Source organism: Moschus berezovskii, chromosome 1 (assembly GCF_049115385.1).
Source record: "Moschus berezovskii isolate FMDL1 chromosome 1, NW_MosBer_1.0, whole genome shotgun sequence".
NCBI lineage: Eukaryota > Metazoa > Chordata > Mammalia > Artiodactyla > Moschidae > Moschus > Moschus berezovskii.
The window spans coordinates 12,187,850-12,210,542 of NC_142460.1; the positions used below are offsets into that span (position 1 = coordinate 12,187,850).

At 48.0% G+C, this 22,693-nt stretch overlaps 1 protein-coding gene across 17 annotated transcripts in view; it reads right to left on the minus strand.

The window, feature by feature from the left end:
* TBC1D5 (TBC1 domain family member 5) overlaps window positions 1-22,693 on the minus strand; it is a 623,629-nt gene that overhangs the window by 35,923 nt on the left and 565,013 nt on the right. For all 17 annotated transcript variants that reach the window (XM_088835359.1, XM_088835371.1, XM_055416924.2 and 14 more), the window contains one exon: window positions 16,025-16,188. In XM_088835359.1, coding sequence (XP_088691485.1) covers window positions 16,025-16,188 — 164 coding nt within the window. The remainder of the gene's footprint in view (window positions 1-16,024; window positions 16,189-22,693) is intronic.

Genomic DNA, 22,693 nt, shown 5'->3' on the forward strand with positions numbered 1-22,693 from the left:
ACTTGAGCTAATAACCTGTTGCTATTTGGATCAGTTTGAGTCAGGATTTCCATTATATTCAACTGAAAACATCCCAAATAATGACACCTTCACTGGAATGAAATGCAAAGGCCTGCCCTGAAACAGTCTTTACATTCATCAGTCCATCTCAGAAATTTAAATCTCAGTTCCTGGCGAAAATAATTAGGCCTGCTCATTTATTTGGGAAAAAAAAAGAATCTTGTACTGACCCAACCTTCAACCCTAATTTGGAGACTTTCATCAAGGGTATCAAAAAAGGAGGTCAGTCATAATAGCGCCTACAGATGGGTGACTCTGATTATAGATACGGAGAGAAACTCAACATCCATTCATCCTGGACGGCAAATAGCTATTAATAGTCTAGCTGGATGGTACTAACGTTTGCTGTCTAGAGATGAATTTAAGACGTCTATAAATGTTAGCATTATTATCTAGTGGTTCCTTGCTGGTTTCAGTCTTATTTTCTTCAATTTCATTTTCCAAAGTATTACTCTTAATATTTCACAGAATATGTATCTTTATATGATGACGGATGGGTAAGAAATGCATGTGGAGTACACAGACATGCTCCAGCCCCAGAGACTGTATAGTCGAGACTGCGCACCTCCACAGGGGAAGAGATTTCAGTTCATTCTGGACTGACTGGGGCCTCGGTCAGGTTCTGTGTGTGGTGGTGGGCGTGTGTGGGGGTGCAGGGCAGGTTAATGGTATCGATTACCAGCTCTTTCCACTTCCTTGTTAGTGGAATCCTTGAGATAAGTGAGGGCACCCATGAAGGAGCCCAGGCACGCACTGCAAGCTTTCACGGCCTAGTTGACAATTCTGTCCTGGCTGTGGATGGCCTCCAAGAGGACGGCCTCCCAGAGGGTAGAGGGGTCACCTGTCAGCCATCCTAGATGCTAGTCTGAGAGCTTGCACTGCTGCAGGAAAAGGTATTGTCAGAATGGGTTTATTTAATAAGAGAACCTCGAGCTCACCTCCCGTCACGAGGACACCAAAGTCACAACTAACTGATGAACTATCACCAATAAAAAGACTGGAGCCGACCAGAAAAGACGCTCAGCACCCAAAGACAGAGCAGTCACGGCAGGACGGCAGGAGGCGGCTCGGGATACAACCAGGGCGCGTGTCAGCCGGGCGGGCGACCCAGACCCGGGAGGAGGTGAGACCGCAGCGGCTCTCCCCCAGGGTTAGCGCGTGGAGTCCCAGGCCGGGCCCTAGCCTGCAGACCAGCATCCGGAGGAGGCCCCCCATGGAGATCCTGGACCCCAGCAGCAACCTCATAAGGGCCTGGGGCAGACCTGGATGCTGGTCTGGGGGGTCTCCAGGGGAGGAGTCGGGGCTGGGGGCAGCTGTGACTCATGCTGGGGACAGACAAGCAGGTGGCAGATATATCGGGGAGTATTCACTTTCACGGACTTTTGTTGGAGGCTAACATCTCGCTCAGGTGGTTAGCACCAAGAGGTGGCCTTGCCCTGCAGCCTGCAGGCTCCAGGGCTGGGACCCCTCAGGCCAAATAACCACCAGGGCAGGGACACGGCCGTGCCCGTCAGCCCACAGGCTGCCTGCCTAAGTCTCCCCTAAACACAGCAGGCCTTGCCCACCAGAAGGCTAGGACCCAGCTCCACCCATCGTGGGCAGGCACTGGCCCCTCCCCAGGAGGCCTGCAGGAAGCTCTAGCCCAGCCTCACCCACCAGGGGACAGACTCCAGGAGGAAGGAAACCATGGTCCTGCAGCGTGCAGACCCAGTGCCCCAGCTCAGGCCAGACACCCCCCGGGACCAGCCGGCCCTGGTCCTTGGGAGACGGAAGCAGGGAGCATGGCTGCGACACGGCATCCCTGACAGACGGCCACATCCCCCGGCTCAGGGAGGTGAACTGCCCTCCTGCAGACAACGATGCCAGTGGAAATCGACACACAAATGGAAACTGACACACAATGGTTTGTGGAAGGAATGTGTTCCTGATGAAGGAGCAAGATACAACAAGTCTTAGAGTAGAGCAGTAAGAACATTAACGGTGAAAACACAGTTGGGAAATATGACCAAGGAAGCCTGGAATCAGGCTAGTCCATGAACAAACGGTAGAGGTGACGGAAGAGCGCCCCCTTCCATAACTAGTTTTCCAGCTGAAACGTGTTTCTTCATTCTTTTCTCTCTCTTTCCGATGGAGCCCGTAACTTTTTAGAATTTAATGGAAAGCTAGTTTGTTCATGGCTTATTATCATCATGCTTTCAGATACTCCTCCTTAAGTTTCCATCAACTGACCTAAGTAACTTTGGAAAACGCTGTTTGACTAGAAATGATAAGGCTATAGACAGACTGTATTAAGTTGGTGACAATTCCCTGGGAAAGGAGGGCTGGGTTTGCCATCACCTTAAACAAACGGGCAGTGTGGGAACTCGGTTATATTATCTTCTGGCGGTCCATGTGGTCAAGGCTTTTTAAATCCTTCAGCCACACTGCACTGTCCTGACAGAATGGTCCTGGTGATTGCTCTTTTCACATATTTAAGAAGTCTGCTCATGACCAACTGTACTTCACAAGCAAACACCTCAGATGAAGGTCAAGTGTATACAAGCAAGTTTTATTAATCTGATCAAACAAAGTTATGATAAAGCAAGCAGATGCGTCTGCAATGACATGCCTGCTTATTAAGAGGCTTATACAGCGTGAACAGTGAACTCTCTGTGTAAGATTATCTTCATTTTTATTTTTACGGTCAAAGGAGTTTTTGTTTTCTTCCCTCATCTTATTAGTTACTGTGTCAATGCTAGCAAGTTTTCCCTATCCCATCTGTATTTTTTTATCATCACTGCCAGAAAACGGAAAGACTGAATTCTTCAACAATGCTAACCTTCTCTTGGGGACCTTTACCAACGCATGCTGCGAGCAGCACTGTGCTGTGCAGGGCTCAGTCGCTCAGTCGTGTCCGACTCTCTGTGACCCCGTGGACTGTAGCCTCCAGGCTCCTCTGTCCATGGGATTCTCCAGGCAAGAATACTGGAGTGAGCTGCCATGTCGTCCTCCAGGGGATCTTCCCAACCCAGGGTTCGAACTCAGGTCTCCCACACTACAGACGGATTCTTCACTGTCTGAGTGACCAGGGAAGCCCAAGAATACAGGAGTGGGTAATCTATCCCTCCTCCAAAGGATCTTCTTGACCCAGGAATTGAACCTGGGTCTCCTGCACTGCAGGCAGACTCTTTACCAGCTGAGCTACTAGGGACGCCCTTTCTAACCTAAAACATGCTTTTAACTTAACTAGGAAAAAAGTCACCTCCTTTGAGTACAGGACTTGGGGAGTGGACACTCCCTCTGGGCAGAGAAATGAACCGCCCCCAACTCAGGAGCTGCTGGGTCGATGAGCTGCCCCCCAGCCTCAGCAGGGCTCCAGGAGCGGTGCCTGGGCTGCACGGGTGACGCCCGTCTCTGCTCCCCCCTCCCCTGCGAGAGGCACAGGCTCCTGGTGCCACCCCAGCACATGAATGCCTGACACGTGGGTACCTGGGGGCGGAAGACTGGGGGGAGACAGCAGGGCTCAGGGAAGAGGTGTCCCGCCTCTGACCGGGCCTCTGGGCACAACAGCTCTGACATGGTGGTGCTGTTGTTCAGTCACTCAGTCGTGTCCGACTCTCTGTGACCCCATGAAGCGCGCAGCATGCCAGGCCTCCCAATCCATCATCAACTCCAGGAGCTTACTCAAACTCATGTCCATCAAGTCAGTGATGCCATCCAACTATCTCATCCTCTGTCGTCCCCTTCTCTTCCTGCCCTCAATCTTTCCCATATCAGGGTCTTTTCCAATGAGTCACCTCTTTGCTGACTCATGAGGAATAACCAAAAAGGTGTGACTTGCCCTTAAGGTTTCCTGGCAAGGGGAAGGCCACGTGACAGATCCTCACTTTGTTCAGCAGGCCTAGAATTCCTGCGACAGGAGCAAAACCATCCCTTCTGGAAGTACAGCCAAGTGGATGACAAATACGGCTTCCTGGAAAAGTTAAACCGAGTTGTTTCAAATAAAAGATGAGCTGCTAGGAGCAGAAGACTTAGGACAGCGCTGGGGAGAAGGGGCTGGGGATGTCAGGGTGGAGAGAGGACCGCCTGAGAGCCCCCTCAGTTCAGCCTCTGGCCCGGGCTGACCACCACCTGCCCAGGACCGCGAGAAGCCCTCACTTTCTTCCACACCACGCACATGTGGACTTCAGGGCACATGTTCCTGTCCCCAAGGCAATGTGGCATTAAAAGATGAAATCAATGTCACGTTTCAAAAAGGTCATCGGAAGGAAGCAAATGTTGTCAATGACACATTTAATTTAGAGTAATTCAAACCCCAGGGATCTCTGGTCAGGGATTCTAGATATCTCTAACTGCTTCACTGGAGCTCTCCCCAAACCATTGTCTTTGCCTCCGGGGCAGTGATCAGCAGTCTGGTCTTGATGGAGATTATGAGGCTGAAGGCAAATGAAGGAGGAAAAAGGCCCAGCATGAGAAGAGTGTCTCATCCACCCCCAAAGGGCGCCCTCTGTAAAACCTCAGAAAGGACATTAAGTCAAGGCTCAGCATTCCACTCCCTGTGGTTCTGTTTTCAGAGGCTCCTCAGAGTTTTTGGTTAAAAACAAATTTATTGATGCACAAAGTGTGAAAAGTTGGCACTTCCCTGGTGGCTCAGACGGTAAAGTGTCTGTCTACAATGCAGGAGACCCAGGTTCGATCCCTGGGTTGGGAAGTTCCCCTGGAGAAGGAAATGGCAATCCATTCCAGCACTATTGCCTGGAAAATCCCATGGACAGAGGAGCCTGGTAGGCTACAGCCCATGGGATGGCAAAGAGTCGGACACGACTGAGTGACTCCACTTTCACAAAAGTTAAACCTACACTGCCAGCCTCTAGACTGTCGACAGCAAAGTGCTCTTCAGGACACTCCCTCTGAGGCTCACGTTTCTTTGCAGCGATCTTCCTGGGTAAGGCAAGAAGCTGGGAGACAGAGGACGGAACACTCGTCCAGAGATGCACGATCCATCTTCCCTGACCACGGGCGGATACACTGGCTGAAAGACTTGCTACAAGAGCACGCTTTATATAGCACCAAATGACAAACTAAATATGGATCCAATACATGAATGCACTTTGGCTTTAAGATTCTATTCTGAGACTTAAAAGAAGCTAGAAAAACTGATGTTTAAATTCATTTCAATAAGCGACCTTAAATGGGAATGTATTTTAAATAGGATTGTACTTTAATCCATTTATCACTGGTATTACTGATTAAATAATGAGAGATTACAATGACATATTAATTGAAAAAAAACCCATAATTAGATACACTCTAGATGCCAATTTTCAGCCCCACCCAGAAGCCCATAAACAGTCCGTGACGATCAGCACTGTCCACGTGGCATATCTTCTTGGGAAGAGAGGCACGCCACGCGCAGTGACTGAGGGGCAAACCAGGGAGCCAGGGAAACCCCGACGACCGGGCGGGCCGCTGCTCAGTCTCTCGTCCAAGCCCCAGGCCAGCGCGGGCCGCCTGGAGCCCACGGCGGAAACGCCACTGACAGGACACCCGGCAGTGCTTCAGCGAAGGAGTCGATAACCATTTTGGCAATTAGTACTTCAGGATAAGGGACTCATCAAAAGTGTCTCCACCACCTTCCCACACTGCCAGGGACTTCTCTAATCCTTTCCCCGTGCTGACTGGCTTAAAGAGTGGGTTAAGAAGCCGCTGTACAAATATACAATGGAGCATTACTGAGACATTAGAAAGGATGAAATGAGGCCATCTGCAGCAACATGGATGGATCCAGAGACTGTCATAGTGAGTGAGGGGGTCAGACAGAGGGGGAGAAGTGTCATGTGACGTCCCTTATACGCGGAATCTAGAAGGAAATGATGCAGGTGAACTTACAAAACCGACTCAGACTCACAGACTTAGAGAGCGAACTTACAGTTGGGAGGACGGGATAGTCGGGAATGTGGAAGGACGTGTCCACACAGCTACATTTCCTACTGTACAGCACATGGAACTTTGCTCAACGTTACATGGCAGCCTGGATAGGAGGCGAGTGTGGCTGAACCCCTTCCCTGTTCATCTGAAATTATCACAAAACTGTTAATCAGCTATACCCCAATACAAAATGAAGTTTAAAAAAAGCAAACATAAAAAAACCAGGGTGGGCCTGGGATTGAATTCTGGCCAGCCACTCAGGTGGGAGGGAGAGCCTGCTGGGGAACTTGCAAACAGGCTTCTCCGCAAGACGACGCGTGAGTGAGGCTCAGGGACGACAGGGCAGCTGGCTGGTTCAGCGGCAGCCTTCCTGAGAACAGGGATGGGGCAGGCTGGGGACCAACCGATCCACCGAGGGGCAGCGAGGGGAGCTGCAGACATCAGGACCAAGCCCTTCAGGACGACGCGTCAGTGAGGCTCAGGGATGACAGGGCAGCTGGCTGGCTCAGTGGCAGCGTGGGGAGCTGCAGACATCAGGACCGAGCCCTTCAAGACGACGCGTCAGTGAGGCTCAGGGACGACGGGGCAGCTGGCTGGCTCAGTGGCAGCCTTCCTGAGAGCAGGGACGGAGCAGACTGGGGACCAGCCGATCCACCGAGGGGGCAGCGAGGGGAGCTGCAGACATCAGGACCGAGCCCTTCAACACCAGACCTGCCTCTCTGAGACTCTTGCTGTCTGAGACAATGAGCAACAGATTTCTTCATCTGAGATAGCACTTCCTCTTCTTTTTACCAAAAGCAGCTTGGCACAATCCCAACAGTCTTACACTGTCACGGGAGGTGAGGCAGAGAGAGCAGCTCTGCACACGGCACCGCCTGCCTGTCCCTCCCGCCCCCACCCGCTTCTCTCCTCAGGAGTCACGGGGCCTGCACGCAGGGGAAGAAGTCATGTGCGGCTGTGGTTCAAGTCTAATCCCTCACGCGAAGCTCGTCTAGACCAACAAAGCCCGTGGTGCTCTGTCTTCTGAGTCCATCTCCCGCGCCGTCTTCTCTGCTCCATGGGCCTGACGCACCCAAGGCCTCTCTCACTGAGGAAGCTTATTGCTTCAACTATGATTTCTAGCGTGTTCTCCCTCCCCACTCACTGTAAGCACCTTCAGTGAGACTGTTCTCTCATATCTGTCATACGGGTGTGCCTTAAATTTCCATTTCTACAATATGACCAGGGGAGATCAGTGGTGTCCAGGGCACCTGTACTTTCAGAAGTATGAGCCTGCTTCAAATCTGTTTTCATTCATCTGACACTTTTCGTTATTTTGCTGTGATAAAGAAGAGATCAATGAATACTATAAAAATAAATTCTATTAGTATGACAAAAGCATATGTTCAAACTACCGCAGGGCGATGATGGATTCGTGCGGGGGTCACAAAGACACAGGGTGGCGTCCCCAGTAGTGTGGTGAGCCCGCAGGCAGCGGATAGCTCGTCACACACCCAGTTTTCATGCAGGAACTTTCAGCTCAGATAATTTTGATTTCCTGCGGTTGAGAGAGGATTCTGAACCATTTATAAGTTTAGATCTTTGGAGACTGGTATGTAATTATCACAAAGCACAGCAAGATGTCTTGCAGTTCATCAGGAATTTAGAAAAGATCATTTAATTGACTAATGTGCTTAAATATTAGAACTTATTCACCTAAACAAATCCATTTTAGAGTCTTTCTTATATTCTCTATTCTTTAACCTCAGCAAAGATATTCTTGGAAAACGACTTGGCAACAATCATAGAACATGACTAATGGTGCTAAAACAAGTAAAAATTTATTTAGCAGTTGGATGAATGACCAACTAAAATAGATTTCTAGAAAACTAAGTATTGGATGTCATTTATATTACCACGCAAAATAAAGCATGAAAACTTTAGTATCAAAACTGCCAATTTCCTCAAGACTAAAAAATCAGAGCTTTTTTAGTCTTGAGGAAAAACTGTATCAGTTGCATAGAGTTAGGTGAGACCTAAAGACTTCCAGGAAGCAAAGCAGAGGGAAAATCGTTTCCATGAATAAACACCAACCTTCAGAATACTACTACTACTGATAAAGAAGTAAGGTCAATTCTTTAACTTCTTACTGGTTTGTGCACATTTCAGAAAAGTACTATAATAATGTCTTTTATAAATAAATGGCAAAAAGCTTAATTTGTTACCTCTCTATAGACTCAGCTGAGTTTTGTGTTCTTTTCACCTCATGTGATGAGTTGACTCACTGGAAAAGACTCTGATGCTGGGAAGGATTGGGGGTGGGAGGAGAAGGGGATGACAGAGAATGAGATGGCTGGATGGCAGCACTGACTCGATGGACATGAGTTTGAGTGAACTCCGGGAGTTGGTGATGGACAGGGAGGCCTGGTGTGCTGTGATTCATGGGGTCGCGGAGAGTCGGACACGACTGAGCGACTGAACTGAACTGACTGATTATGCAACCAGATCAGAGGCATTAACAGGAGTGCATTTAAAGAAGGTAGCCTATGGGTTACAAAAAGTCTTTCTATAATACATAAAAAGGCAGTAATGAGAGGAATTAAGTTCTATGACCTAATACATAGGTCTTATTCAAAATACACCATACTTATATGATGATGAAGAGAAATTGATTCTCAATGATTAGATTAGAAACACTATAAGTAGATCTCACCACTCTTAGGGTGACAGCCACCACTAGATTACCTTTGTTTTAATGTCTGTTTTCAACTGCTGTTTCAGCCTTTTGTTAGCTGACATCAGTAATTTATCAACCCTGGGACGCTGTAAGAGATCAACTGAGTCTTGAAATCTGAAAGGCATCATACAGTTTATGGCACCAGGCACCCAAAGCAACAGATGTCTTTGCTTCAATTTCTGGCCACTTGCTGTGAGAGAAACTGGTGGTGATGATGATGTTACTGAAAAATTATTCTGAGCTTTCCTGGGGACACGGACTATCCCTGCACCACACCAAACAGGGCTGGGAGTGAAAGCGAAGGATGGGTGGCGTCTCATCACAGCTCCAGTGCCACTGGGGCCATTCTGGCGGCAGCACTTGGCTCAGCTCTGGACCTGGATGTGTCCAGCCGTGCTCGGGCCAGAAGAAGCAACAGTCTCGGCTCGCTGTGCCAGAAGGCAAGGTGAGGAAGGGCTCTCAACCACAGGCCTGCCGCTGCCATCCCCAGCTCCCAGGACAGAGTGGGCTGCAGGGCGGACAGACCCCACCGTGCAGTCCTAGCCGGTATCTACCGTGGGCACAGCCGGACTGATTAAAAAGCACGGACTACAGTCATTATTTCCTAAAATTATAACCTTTTACTTGGAAAACGATGGGCTTTCTCTTGAAAATTTGTCCACCCCCCGCAAGTTAAGAAAGACATTGGATTTTGGATAATAAAGGTGGCACTCTGTCTCTGGGCTCACAGCAGATCTCTGCGGAAAGCTGGGCTTCCTCTGCCTCTGTTTCTGCTCACCTTCTCAGCTTTAAGCTACAGCCGCGCCATAAAGGAAAAGTCGTTAACTGGTGCTGCAGCCTAACCCGTATGCCACCAGAACAGGACAGAACGCAGATCCAACACATCTCCATACGCCTCCTCGCTTCTGAGTCCGCACCCCCACTCTTGAGAGACGCGCTCTTTGTGCAGGCAGACAGCTCCTCTTCTATTACGCCAATACATTCTATTTTTGTTTCCACTTTAGTTATCAGTTTTAGTCTAAGCTGCAGATGTAACACTGTGAAGACTCAAATGGCTCTACAAGACTTGTTATGAAAAATGGTTCACACAGCCCCACCCTCTACTTCCTGCTCTCCACGAGCAACCACTTTCAATCTTTTCACTGTGTTTGTTTTTCTCACTTTTATAGCTCTAGCTTATGTTGCCATGTCCTGATTTTTCTAGAGAGGACTACTCACTGATTTCCAAGATGGAAGATGATGTTCTAAGACGCAGCTCTGCTGACCACCACTGCCCCCTCCTCCCCAGGCACTGGCTCCCACCGACCTTCTCATGGGACTTGATTGTGATTAACTGTCATACCTACACGACAGGGTGCATATAAGCTCCTGGCCTAGCTCAGTGACAGGGTTCATCAACACCTTTCTGCTTTTCCTGTACACTCTTGGTTTTTCTTTGGAGTTTCCACTCTCCTGGGTTACAATGGTTTCATTTTTATAAAGTTACCACTAATTCGAACTTAAAATTCACCTCTAGCTGTGCAGATTTCTAAATTTGTTCAATCTTACTAGTCATTCCTCTAACTTCATCCTTTTAGAGAAAACTTTCTGGAACCTTCTGACTTGCTCCAATACAGGCTGGCAGATGCTCTTCGGATCTGCTGCCCAGTGTGTTCTACATGCTCCGAGGATTCCCTACCTCGCCCTTCTGAAGAGTCCTCCAGTCAGACGCTCTGCCGCTGTTATCGAGTGGTCTCTATGCTTGGGGTCTGTCAGACGCTCTGCCATGGTTCTCGAGTGTTCTCTGTCCATGGAGTCTGTCAGACGCACTGTCCCCACTCTCGATTGTTCTCTGTTCTTGGAGTCTGTCAGACACTCTGCCATTTTTCTTGAGTGTTCCTCTCTTGACTGTTCTCTGTCCCTGGTGTCTATCAGACGCTCTGCCCCTGCTCTCGAGTATTCTCTGTCCTTGGTGTCTGAGAGACGCGTGTCCCCGCTCTCGAGAGTTTTCTGTCTTTGGTGTCTGTAGACGCCCTGTCCCCGCTCTAGAGTGTTCTCTGTCCTTGGTGTCTGAGAGACGCCCTGTCCCCGCTCTCGAGAGTTTTCTGTCTTTGGTGTCTGTAGACGCCCTGTCCCCGCTCTCGAGTGTTCTCTGCCCTTGGGGTCTGTCAGACACTCTGTCCCCGCTCTCGAGTGTTCTCTGGCCTTGGAGTCTGTCAGATGCTCTGTCCCCGCTCTCGAGTGTTCTCTGGCCTTGGAGTCTGTCAGATGCTCTGTTCCCGCTCTCGAGTGTTCTCTGCCCTTGGAGTCTGTCAGATGCTCTGTCCCCACTCTCGAGTGTTCTCTGCCCTTGGTGTCTGTCAGATGCTCTGTCCCCGCTCTCGAGTGTTCTCTGCCCTTGGAGTCTGTCAGATGCTCTGTCCCCGCTCTCGAGTGTTCTCTGTCTTTGGTCTGTAGACACCCTGTCCCCGCTCTCGAGTGTTCTCTGTGCTTGGTGTCTGTCAGATGCTCTGTCCCTGCTCTCGAGTGTTCTCTGTCTTTGGTGTCTGTCAGACGCCCTATCCCTGCTCTCGAGTGTTCTCTGCCCTTGGAGTCTGTCAGATGCTCTGTCCCCGCTCTCGAGTGTTCTCTGCGCTTGGAGTCTGTCAGATGCTCTGTCCCCGCTCTCGAGTGTTCTCTGTCTTTGGTGTCTGTAGACGCCCTATCCCCGCTCTCGAGTGTTCTCTGCCCTTGGAGTCTGTCAGATGCTCTGTCCCCACTCTCGAGTGTTCTCTGTCTTTGGTGTCTGTAGACGCCCTATCCCCGCTCTCGAGTGTTCTCTGCCCTTGGAGTCTGTCAGATGCTCTGTCCCCGCTCTCGAGTGTTCTCTGTGCTTGGAGTCTGTCAGACGCTCTCCCACTGCTCTCGAGTGTTCTCTGTCTTTGGTGTCTGTCAGACGCCCTATCCCCGCTCTCGAGTGTTCTCTGCCCTTGGAGTCTGTCAGATGTTCTGTCCCCGCTCTCGAGTGTTCTCTGTGCTTGGAGTCTGTCAGATGCTCTGTCCCCACTCTCGAGTGTTCTCTGCCCTTGGAGTCTGTCAGATGCTCTGTCCCTGCTCTTGAGTGTTCTCTGTCTTTGGTGTCTGTCAGATGCTCTGTTCCCGCTCTCGAGTGTTCTCTGTCTTTGGTGTCTGTCAGACGCCCTGTCCCCGCTCTCGAGTGTTCTCTGTCCTTGGTGTCTGTCAGATGCTCTGTCCCTGCTCTCGAGTGTTCTCTGTCCCTGGTGTCTGTAGACGCACTGTCCCCGCTCTCGAGTGTTCTCTGTCCCTGGTGTCTGTAGACGCTCTGCCCCAGCTTCGAGTGTTCTCTGACCTTGGAGTCTGTCAGACGCCCTGTCCCCGCTCTCAAGTGTTCTCTGTCCTTGGTGTCTGTCAGATGCTCTGTCCCTGCTCTCGAGTGTTCTCTGTCCTTGGGGTCTGTCAGAGGTTCTGCCGCTGTTTTCGAGTGTTCTCTGTCCTTGGTGTCTGTCAGACGCTCTGCCCCCACTCTCGAGTGTTCTCTGTGCTTGGTGTCTGTCAGATGCTCTCCCACTGCTCTCGAGTGTTCTCTGTCCGTGGTGTCTGTCAGACGCTCTGCCCCTGCTCTCGAGTGTTCTCTGTCTTTGGTGTCTGTCAGACGCCCTGTCCCCGCTCTCGAGTGTTCTCTGTCCTTGGTGTCTGTCAGACGCCCTGTCCCCGCTCTCGAGTGTTCTCTGTCCTTGGTGTCTGTCAGACGCTCTGCCCCCGCTCTCGAGTGTTCTCTGTGCTTGGTGTCTGTCAGATGCTCTCCCACTGCTCTCGAGTGTTCTCTGTCGGTGGTGTCTGTCAGACGCTCTGCCCCCGCTCTCGAGTGTTCTCTGTCTTTGGTGTCTGTCAGACGCCCTGTCCCCGCTCTCGAGTGTTCTCTGTCCTTGGTGTCTGTCAGACGCCCTGTTCCCGCTCTCGAGTGTTCTCTGCCCTTGGGGTCTGTCAGACGCTCTGCCCCCGCTCTCGAGCGTTCTCTGTCCCTGGTGTCTGTAGACGCCCTGTCCCCGCTCTCGAGTGTTCTCTGTCCCTGGTGTCTGTAGACGCTCTGCCCCCACTCTCGAGTGTTCTCTGTCCCTGGTGTCTGTAGACGCTCTGCCCCCGCTTCGAGTGTTCTCTGACCTTGGAGTCTGTCAGACGCCCTGTCCCCGCTCTCGAGTGTTCTCTGTCCTTGGAGTCTGTCAGATGCTCTGTCCCTGCTCTCGATTGTTCTCTGTCCTTGGGGTCTGTCAGAGGTTCTGCCGCTGTCTCGAGTGTTCTCTGTCCTTGGTGTCTGTCAGACGCTCTGACCCCGCTCTCGAGTGTTCTCTATGCTTGCGGTCTGTCCTTCTTTTTGTGGGGCCTGTTCTCCAGGGGATTCTGAGAATGGGTGAACGGGAAGACATCTGTTTGAGTCTTGCTTCTATGAAAGACGCCATGTTCTTCCCTCACACTTAATTAGCTTGGTGGGGGACTGATCGAGGTTGGAAGTAACTTCCTCCAGAGCTTCCAAGGAATTCCTCCACTTCCTTACTTCCGGTGTTGCCATGCAAAATCTGCAGCTATTTTAATTCCCGATCCTTTGTCGGAAATCTTTCTGTTTCCCCAGCTCTGTGTGTCTGTGGGCTGTCTCTTTGTCCCTAGAATTCTGGTGGCTATATAGGGGGGCTAATGGTCACCTCCTCCAGGATGACTCATGCCAGGAGCCACGCCTCCCAGGACGGTTGCTCTGGAGCCCCTGTGCCTGGTTAGGGCCATCACTGACCGCACCTCCACAGAGGACCTCACTCACTCACAGGCAGGCCTGCCTCAGGCTCCCGTGGCTCAGTCCCACGGCTCCTCCCCTGGTCCGGGTACCACAAGGTTTTGTTTGTGCCCTCCACGCGTCTCTGGCAGGTATGAAGTTTTCTTTCATTTATAAGGTAATGCTCAAAATTCTTCAAGTACATGAACCAAGAATTTCCAGATGTACAAGCTAGATTTAGAAAGGCAGAGGAACGAGAGATCAGATTGCTAACATCCGCTGGAACACAGAAAAGTAAGGGAATTCCAGAAAAACATCTACTTCTGCCTTCACTGACTATGCTAATTAAAGCCTTTAACTGGGTAGATCAAAGCAAACTGTGGAAAATTCTTAAAGAGATGGGAATACCAGACCACCTTATCTGTCTCCTGAGAAATGTGTATACAGGTCAAAAAGCAAGAGCTAGAACCAGACATGGAAAAACAGACTGGTTCAGAATCAGGAAAGGAGTACGTCAAAGTTGATATTGTCACCCTGGTCATTTAACTTCTATGCAGAGTACATCATGAGAAATGCCGGGCTGGATGAAGCACAAGCTGGAATCGAGATTACCAGGAGAAATATCAATAACCTCAGATATGCAGATCACACCACCCTTATGACAGAAAGCAAAGAGGAAATAAAGAGCTTCTTGATGAAGGTGAAAGAGGAGAGTGAAAAAGCTGGCTTAAAACTCAACATTCTAAAAATGAAGATCATGGCATCCGGTCCCATCACTTCATGGAAAATAGATGGTGAAACAGTGACAGACTTTACTTTTTGGGCTCCAAAATCACTGCAGATGGTGAATGCAGCCACGAAATTAAAAGACACTTGCTCCTTGGAAGAAAAGTTTTGATCAACCTAGACAGCATATTAAAAACCAGAGACATTACTTCGCTGACAAAGGTCCGCATAGTCAAAGCTATGGTTTTTCCAGTGTTTGTGTATGGGTATGAGAGCAGGACCATAAATAAGGCTGAACGCAGAAGAATTGATTCTTTTGAACTGTGGTGTTGGAGAAGACTGTTGAGAGTCCCTTGGAGAGTAAGGAGAACCAACCAGTCAATCCTAAAGGATGTCAACACTGAATATTCACTGGAAAGGCTGATGCTAAAGCTGAAGCTCCAATACTCTGGCCATCTGATGAGAAGAGCCAACTCACTGAAAAAGATCCTGATGCTGAGAAAGATTGAAGACAGGAGAATAAGGGGATGACAGAGGATGAGATGGCTGGATGGCATCACCGACTTGACGGACATGAGTTTGAGTGAACTTCGGGAGTTGGTGATGGACAGGGAGGCCTGGCGTGCTGCGGTCCATGGGGTCAGACACGACTGAGTGACTGAACCACAATATATCTTCAGCTCCACCTTCACAGTTCCCACTGTTCCTGAGCTTCTAGAGGGTTTTACCATCTCACTCAAGTTGCTTCTTGGTTTTACCCTACTGTTGCCTTAGCATTCAGCTTTCTTAGGCTGCTGCCTTAGCTTCCACTTAACATCTGCTTTCCAAGTAACAAAATCGTGTTGCTGTTGCTTTCTCACTGTTTCTTATTCCTGGAGGGCTTATCTCTAATGACTTTAACTGTCCCTGGAGTGGAGTTTAGGAGGGAGCAGAGCTAAGTGCTTGCATTAAAGCTGCCAGTGTCAAATGAAAGCTCCACGAGAGAAGCACCCTAAGTGAGTGTGCAGTGGCGTCTCCCCTTCAGAGCAAAGGACGCTGTTTAAACTGCAGATGAGGTGGCTGAGGCCCCAGGAAACCGCACGTCCTACAGTCACACAGACAGACACCACGCTGTTACTGTGCCTGTGAGCCATGGATAATCACCCCTCAGACGTTTTACAGCCCCCCACTCAGCAGGCTCACTCTGCCGTCTCAGCACCCTTTCAGCCACATCCAGACCCCTTTCTGTAGAGCCTCACAGTTACACCCTCTTCCAGGGGGCAGTGGAATTCTTCACAGTAGAATATCGTGTTGAATTAGCTATACAATGTGATAAACATTTTAGTTCTTGTGACGGTGACTTAAAATTTTTTATAAACCAGATTTTTAGATAGTTGATATGTACTAAAAATATGCTTTTGAGTAATGTATATAAATGGTATTGGTGGCTATCAATACAACATAATTTAAATATAATTTGTATAACTTTTAAAAACAATTGGTAAAATAACTTCTTACTTTTCAAGACATACCTAAACCTGAAAACACAGCGGGGTCTGTTTAAAGAGTCTTATTCTGTGGTGTGTTATAACGATAATTGTTATGCTTTAGAAGACAACACAGGCTTTGACCACAAAGGAGAGAAGAATGAAAAGTTAGGACTCAGCTTACTCTAAATTGATACCACGTCACCTCGCTCCCAACCCGGTATAATACAGACAGCCTTAAAATACCACTAAATTATAATAATCCAAATATTTCTGATGAAATATTTCATTTTAGTCCATGATGATTTTAAGAACGTTATAAAACTAGGCACTAAAAGAGGCTTTCACATATGAGGCATTTTAGGGGAAAATGAAGGATAAAAAGAAAACTGTCCTTAAAATACTTACAGATTCTTTTCTGCCCGTGGTTTTGCTGTGTGAGCGCGATCGGGAGATGTTGCTGAAAAAGGAATCCTTCTTAGCAGCAGATGAAGGTGGGGAGCCCGTGAACTCTCTCCCTCCAGGCAAACTCTCAATGCTCGGAGAGGAACTGATGTTTTTAGAACTTTGTCCTAGAAGAAAAATTCAGTAGCAATAATGAAACACCAGATGCTTTCACTGCTACTGAATTTATTGCTTTTAATAAATGATCAATATTACGATACTTCTTTATGCACACCATCAACATAATGACTCCATGGAGTATTAAGATGCATGCGTTTTTCTGTATCAGAATAGCTGCCCATTTTTTAAAACAATGAAGGACTGCTAGAGTTTTCCATAAATTATTTATACTACAATGGTCTAAGTGTGTACATATATTAAAAAAATGAAAAAAAAAATCCAATTTCAGAAATCATGGATTAAATGATGGGATTCTCCCTTACTAATGTTATCACCCTTAATAATAGAAAGTGAAAGTGAAGGTCACTCAGTCGTGTCCGACACTTTGTGACCCCACGGACTATACAGTCCATGGAATTCTCCAGGTCAGAATACTGGAGTGGGTATCCTTTCCCTTCTCCAGGGGACCTTCCCAACCCAGGGACTAAACCCAGGTCTCCCACATTGCAGGCGGATTCTTTACCAGCTGAGCTATCAGGGAAGCCCTTCTATTATTGAGCCCGTCTTAATAATAAGAAGCCAGAAACAATTATGTGGTGATTATATTATTAATAAACTGGAAAAATAAATCCTCCACTGGTTTTTCTAAAAAGCCTCTTTCATTTTCATTGACTATAAAACAGGGACACTGCTACCCCCAGCCCAAGGGAGAAGCATCTGGAGAGGGGGCAGGGTGTGAGCTCACACGGCCGTCCATGTCCAGACTGGTCCCCGCGTTGCAGGGGAGCATCTGTGACGCTCGCAGGGCCTTCCCCGCAGGCTTGGGGGCGGTGAGGCTCCCGGGCAGGAGCACGGGCTCAGAAAGTCCTGCTGGGCGCGGAGGACAAGTGAACGGGACCGGCTGCAGCCAGAGCCACGCAGGGCTGGTGGGCCCACGGGGACACTTCCGGAGGGCTGTGATGGGGACCCAAGGACCTGGCGCAGCCCCTGGCGTGCACTCCCTGCTGCATTCGTTCGCTCACCCACAGTAACTGAGGGCCTGACAGTAAGTACCAGACACTCAGGGACACAGAGACAGCAGACACTAAACCGTCGGAACCCCACTCCCCAGGGGGCTCAGTTTCCAGTGGGGGAGACAGACATGCACATCCAAAACACACGTATGATTTTAAACGGCATCACACGGCAGAACACACGGTGGGCACAAACAAAGCAGAAAAGGGCCTGAGAGTGTCTGAGGAGGGTGTGGAGTTTGAAGCGGGACGGTCAGGAAAGGCCTCACCGAGATCTGAGGCGCAGGACATTTGGGCAAGCACCCAGAGAAGGGAAAATACCAGCTTTGCAGACAGTACGAAGGGCCAGCAGGCGCCAAGGCCCCAAGCAGGCCCCTGTGGTTTGCAGGATCAGCAGAGTAGCCAGTGCGGCTAAAGCTAAGCCTGCGGGAGCGGGCTGAGGTCTGGGAGCCAGCAGAGCATCCCGGCAGGGGGCGATCTGTGGAGTTTTAATGCCTTTTACTCCGAGAAGGGAAGCCACTGGAAGTAGCTAGAGGATTTGGGCAGGGGCATGACATGACTTGACTTAATTTTCAAAGGATCCCTCTGACAGGTGTGTTGGGAACAGTTTAAGGGTGGGAACGAAAAAAAAAAAAAAGGGTAGGGGCGGGGAACAATTTTGCCACTGCAAACATCCAAGCCAGGCAACTGATCGCAGCTTGGTGGTTTGAGAAAGGGTCAGATGCTACACAAAACTGACTAGATTTACTGACCAACCCACTAAGGGCACGAGAGGAAGAGAGGGATCAAGTAACTGCAAATGTTCTAAAGTTAGACAGTGACGAGAGCCAAGTTCCTCCCACCCCAACGTCCAGATCTGCTTTCCTTGTCGGGTTTTTTTTTAGTGACTTTCCTAAATTAATTCTGTAAAGTCTATATTCCATGCTTTGTGTGACTCTGAAGTCTTTGCTGGGCTAGCTAAGTGGTCAGGTAAGGGATAGGAACTCCCTTTCCTTAAACGCCCGGAACCAGTCTGTGACCCCTGCTTGGAGCTCTGTGCTTGAGGCAGTTTACAATTCAGATGCAGTCTTCTTTCTTGTCTATGCAGAGACTCAAGTTCATCTGACAGATTAAGCATTTCTTAGGTCATCCCTGGGCTTGTGCACAGTCCTGCAGGTGTGTGGCCTTCTAGGTTCCTAGGAACATGCTGGAGCTTTCCAAAACCTCCAGTGGACATCCCATTCCTTAGAGTTCCCTTTTAAGTTTCTTGCTAGCCTCTGGTTTTCCTGTTAAGCTTTTGGTTAGTCTCTGGTTTGCTCCATTTCTGCCTTGGGCAGCTGTGATGTTCAGTAAGGACCACTGACTATTTCTGATGGATGTTCTGTGGATAGGGTTTCTCTCTAAGTGAGTTCTGATTAAAGTCAAATAAACACAAGCCCTAAGAACAAGATTTTTTTTGCGGGAGCTGCTGGAACTAGTGACTGGGGATGGGACTTTTAGGGTGTTCCAGATTCATTCTTTTTCCCCAGTGGTTGCAAGGCTGCTGGTCAACAAAGGTTATGGCAGATCTGAGTGGAAACAGGGAAGGTTAAAATGGTACAAAGCACGCTATTATTACTGAGGTTGAGTCATTTTTTTCTTGAGTAGATGCTCCTCAAATTGACTCAGACCTTTAATTGTCAGAGTTATGAACAAGTTGACTTTGGCGTTTCTGCCACTACTGCTGTTTTATTTATGGAGAAACAGATTTTTCAGAGGCCCTTCTTCCGTTATTCCAAAAGTCCACCCCTCTGTAACTTACTTTTTGGACTTACTTGGTCACAACAATTTACCTTTGATTTGTATAAAAATCAGCCTTACACTTTTTAAGGAATGTGAAGAGAAAAACTTTGTAGTGTTCCTAAATACTTAGCGTTTGTCTAATTTTTCACCTTTGCAAACAAAATGACAACTCTAGAGAGGTACATCTTTCAGTTCAGTTCAGTTCAGTTCAGTCGCTCAGTCGTGTCCGACTCTTTGCGACCCCATGAATTACAGACCGCCAGGCCTCCCTGTCCATCACCAACTCCTGGAGTTCACTCAAACTCATGTCCATCGAGTCGGTGATGCCATCCAGCCATCTCATTCTCAGTTGTCCCCTTCTCTTCCTGCCCCCAATCCCTCCCAGGATCAGAGTCTTTTCCAGTGAGTCAACTCTTCGCATGAGGTGGCCAAGGTACTGGAGTTTCAGCTTTAGCATCAGTCCTTCCAATGAACACCCAGGACTGATCTCCTTTAGAATGCACTGGTTGGATCTCCTTGCAGTCCAAGGGACTCTCAAGAGTCTTCTCCAGCACCACAGTTCAAAAGCATCAATTCTTTGGCGATCAGCTTTCTTCACAGTCCAACTCTCACATCCATAAGTGACCACTGGAAAAACCATACCCTTGACTAGACGGACCTTTGTTGGCAAAGTAATGTCTCTGCTTTTTAATATGCTGTCTAGGTACATCTTTAGGTAGAGGTAATTATTTCCATAAGATAAATTTATATATGCACAGCTGCTATGTCTGACGGCACATGCACTCTACTGTAGTTAAACGGCTCCAAATGGCTTTCTCCTAGGACTTTAACATGCTTCCTGAAGAGGTTCCTGAAGAGCTTCCTGAAGAGCTCAAATGATAGAGATAAAGAATCTGCCCACAGTGCAGGAGACCTGCATTCAACCCTGGGTCCTGCAGGTCCCCTGGAGAAGGGCATGGACCCACTCCAGAGGAGCCTGGTGGGCTACAGTCCATGGACTCACAAAGAGTCCATGACTGAGTGACCAATACACACACACACAGGATTTTAACATAAATACATGTGTATAATATGTTTATACTTAAGCGTAAAAGTAACACGATGCATTAAATGTTTATTTGGTTAATCTGATGGAAGGAGGGCTTCATCACGTTAGTTAAGGTTTCTTAATAATTAAGTGAGGGTGAATATCTTTTTTAAAAAAACTCTCAACATATTAATACAGGCCATCTGAAGGTCCTGTGTGAACTGTCTCTGTTAGTTTTATTTTAAAAAACTGTCTTAATGGCGTTTTTCCTAAATTCTAGAACATAGCTCCTTTGTATATATATATGTGCGTGTCTACATTTTTTTTTTGGATTCTGTCCTGCAAGGAAGGCATTTCTTACCCAAGATGATAAGGTGGGAAACAATTTAAGTATGTGCTATAAACCTAGGCTTTTCTTTTTCCTTTTATGAATATTTTCTCTTTGTTCCTTGGAACTGCACTCCTTAAGAAGCTTTTATTGCCTTGGGGTGGTGGAAGATAGAGCTAAAATAGAAGGAATGTTTGCTCAGCTTTGAGTTTCAAATTACTTCTAAAAGTCCACAGACAAAAAGTAGTCTAAGAAACCAAAGCATTTTGATTCACAAGAACATATCTTTTTCACAAAATGAAATGAAAACCTTTCCATCTTTTCCTAAGTTTATACAACCACGTTTATCCGTCCCTTCAAAATTTGGGTCATTCACCTTTAACATTTGCTGGTGCTGCTAACTTTTTAAAGTTATTACTACAACGGCTCTTTTAGATGTTTTTCTACGTTAATTCCTCTATTAAAGCTTCCTACCTCTTCCTGGGTCAAACTTGAGAATTCACATCTCCCCCCTCAAACTCATAGCAGGTGGAATAGAGCCTGTGCCCTTCACCTCTAGGGTCTGTAAGTGTGCTAGTTTACGTGGCAGAAGAAATGCTGTAGGCGTGATTTAGGAACTGCAGCTGGGAAGAGTGTCCTGGGTGACCATGGTGGGTTAGTGTGGACAGGGTCCTTAAAGTCACACAGGAAAGCAGAAGAAGAGTCAGAGATGCGACTACAGAAAACAAGGCAGCTGAAGACAGACAGCGCTGACCTGCTGGTGCTGCCTTTGAAGATGGAGAAAGGGATACGAGTCAGTGAGGGTCCTCGAGGGCTGGGAAAGGCCCTCCGCTGACAGCCAGTGAAGAAACAGGGACCCTGGTTCTACAGGAACTAGGAACTGAATACTGCCAACAGCACAAACGATTCTCCCCCAAAGGTCTCCTGATACCTCGGCTTTAGCTTGGTGAGACCTAAATCAGACCTCTGATCTCTGATCTGATTTAGTTGTTAAATAAGTGGGAAATTCTCATTATTACTCCTTCTTTTTAAAAAAATTATACTCTACTTATGATCTCTAGATGGCAGAGGAACAATCTTTAGATGGCGTGGAACCAGAGATCAAGTTGCCAACATCCACTGGCTCATAGAAAAAGCAGGAGAATTTCAGGAAAACATCTGTTTCCGCTTCACTGACTAGGCTAAAGCTTTTGAGTGTGTGTATCACAACAAACTGTGGAAAATTCTGAAAGAGATGGAATACCAGACCATCTTACCTGCCTCCTGTGAAACCTGTATGCAGGTCAAGAAACAACACTTAAGGACATGGAACAACAGACTGGTTCCAAATTGGGAAAGGAGTGCGTCAAGGCTGCATATTGTCACCCTGCTTATTTAACTTATATGCAGAGTACATCATGAGTACTGGGCTGGAAGAAGCACAAGCTGGAATCAAGATTGCTGGGAGAAATATCAATAACCTCAGATATGCAGATGACACCACCCTTATGGCAGAAAATGAAGAAGAACTAAAGAGTCTCTTGATGAAAGTGAAAGAGGAGAGTGAGAAAGTTGGCTTGAAGCTCAACATTCAGAAAACTAAGATCATGGCATCCGGTCCCATCACTTCATGGCAAATAGATGGGGAAACAGTGGCTGACTTTATTTTCTTGGACTCGAAAATCACTGCAGATGGTGACTGCAGCCATGAAATTAAAAGATGCTTACTCCTTGGAAGGAAAGTTATGACCCACCTAGACAGCATATTGAAAAGCAGAGACATTACTTTGTCAACAAAGGTAGATCTAGTCAAAGCTATGGCTTTTCCAACAGTCATGTACAGATGTGAGAGTTGGACCATAAAGAAGGCCGAACACCAAAGAACTGATGCTTTTGAACTGTGGTGTTGGAGAAGACTCTCGAGAGTCCCTTGGACTGCAAGGAGATCCAACCAGTCCGTTCTAAAGGAGATCAGTCCTGAATAGTCACTGGAAGGACTGATGCTGAAGCTGAAGCTCCAACACTCTGGCCACCTAATTCGAACAGCTGACTCATTAGAAAAGACCCTGATGCTGGGAAAGATTGAAGGCAGGAGAAGGGGACGACAGAGGATGAGATGGTTGGATGGCATCACCAACTCAGTGGACATGAGTTTGAGAAAGCTCTGGGAGACGGTGATGGACAGGGAGGCCTGGCGTGCTGCAGTCCGTGGGGTCGCAAAGAGCTGGACACGACTGAGCGGCTGAACAGTAACAATGATCTCTAGAATCTCATCATTTGACATGACAGTTCAGATTCCAAGTTGCTCTAAAATACCAGGTAGATTCATTTAAGTTTTATTATACTCCTGGAAAAACTTAGAATTTTGTGGACTACAACAACTCCCTTCTTCCAATTTATCTTCC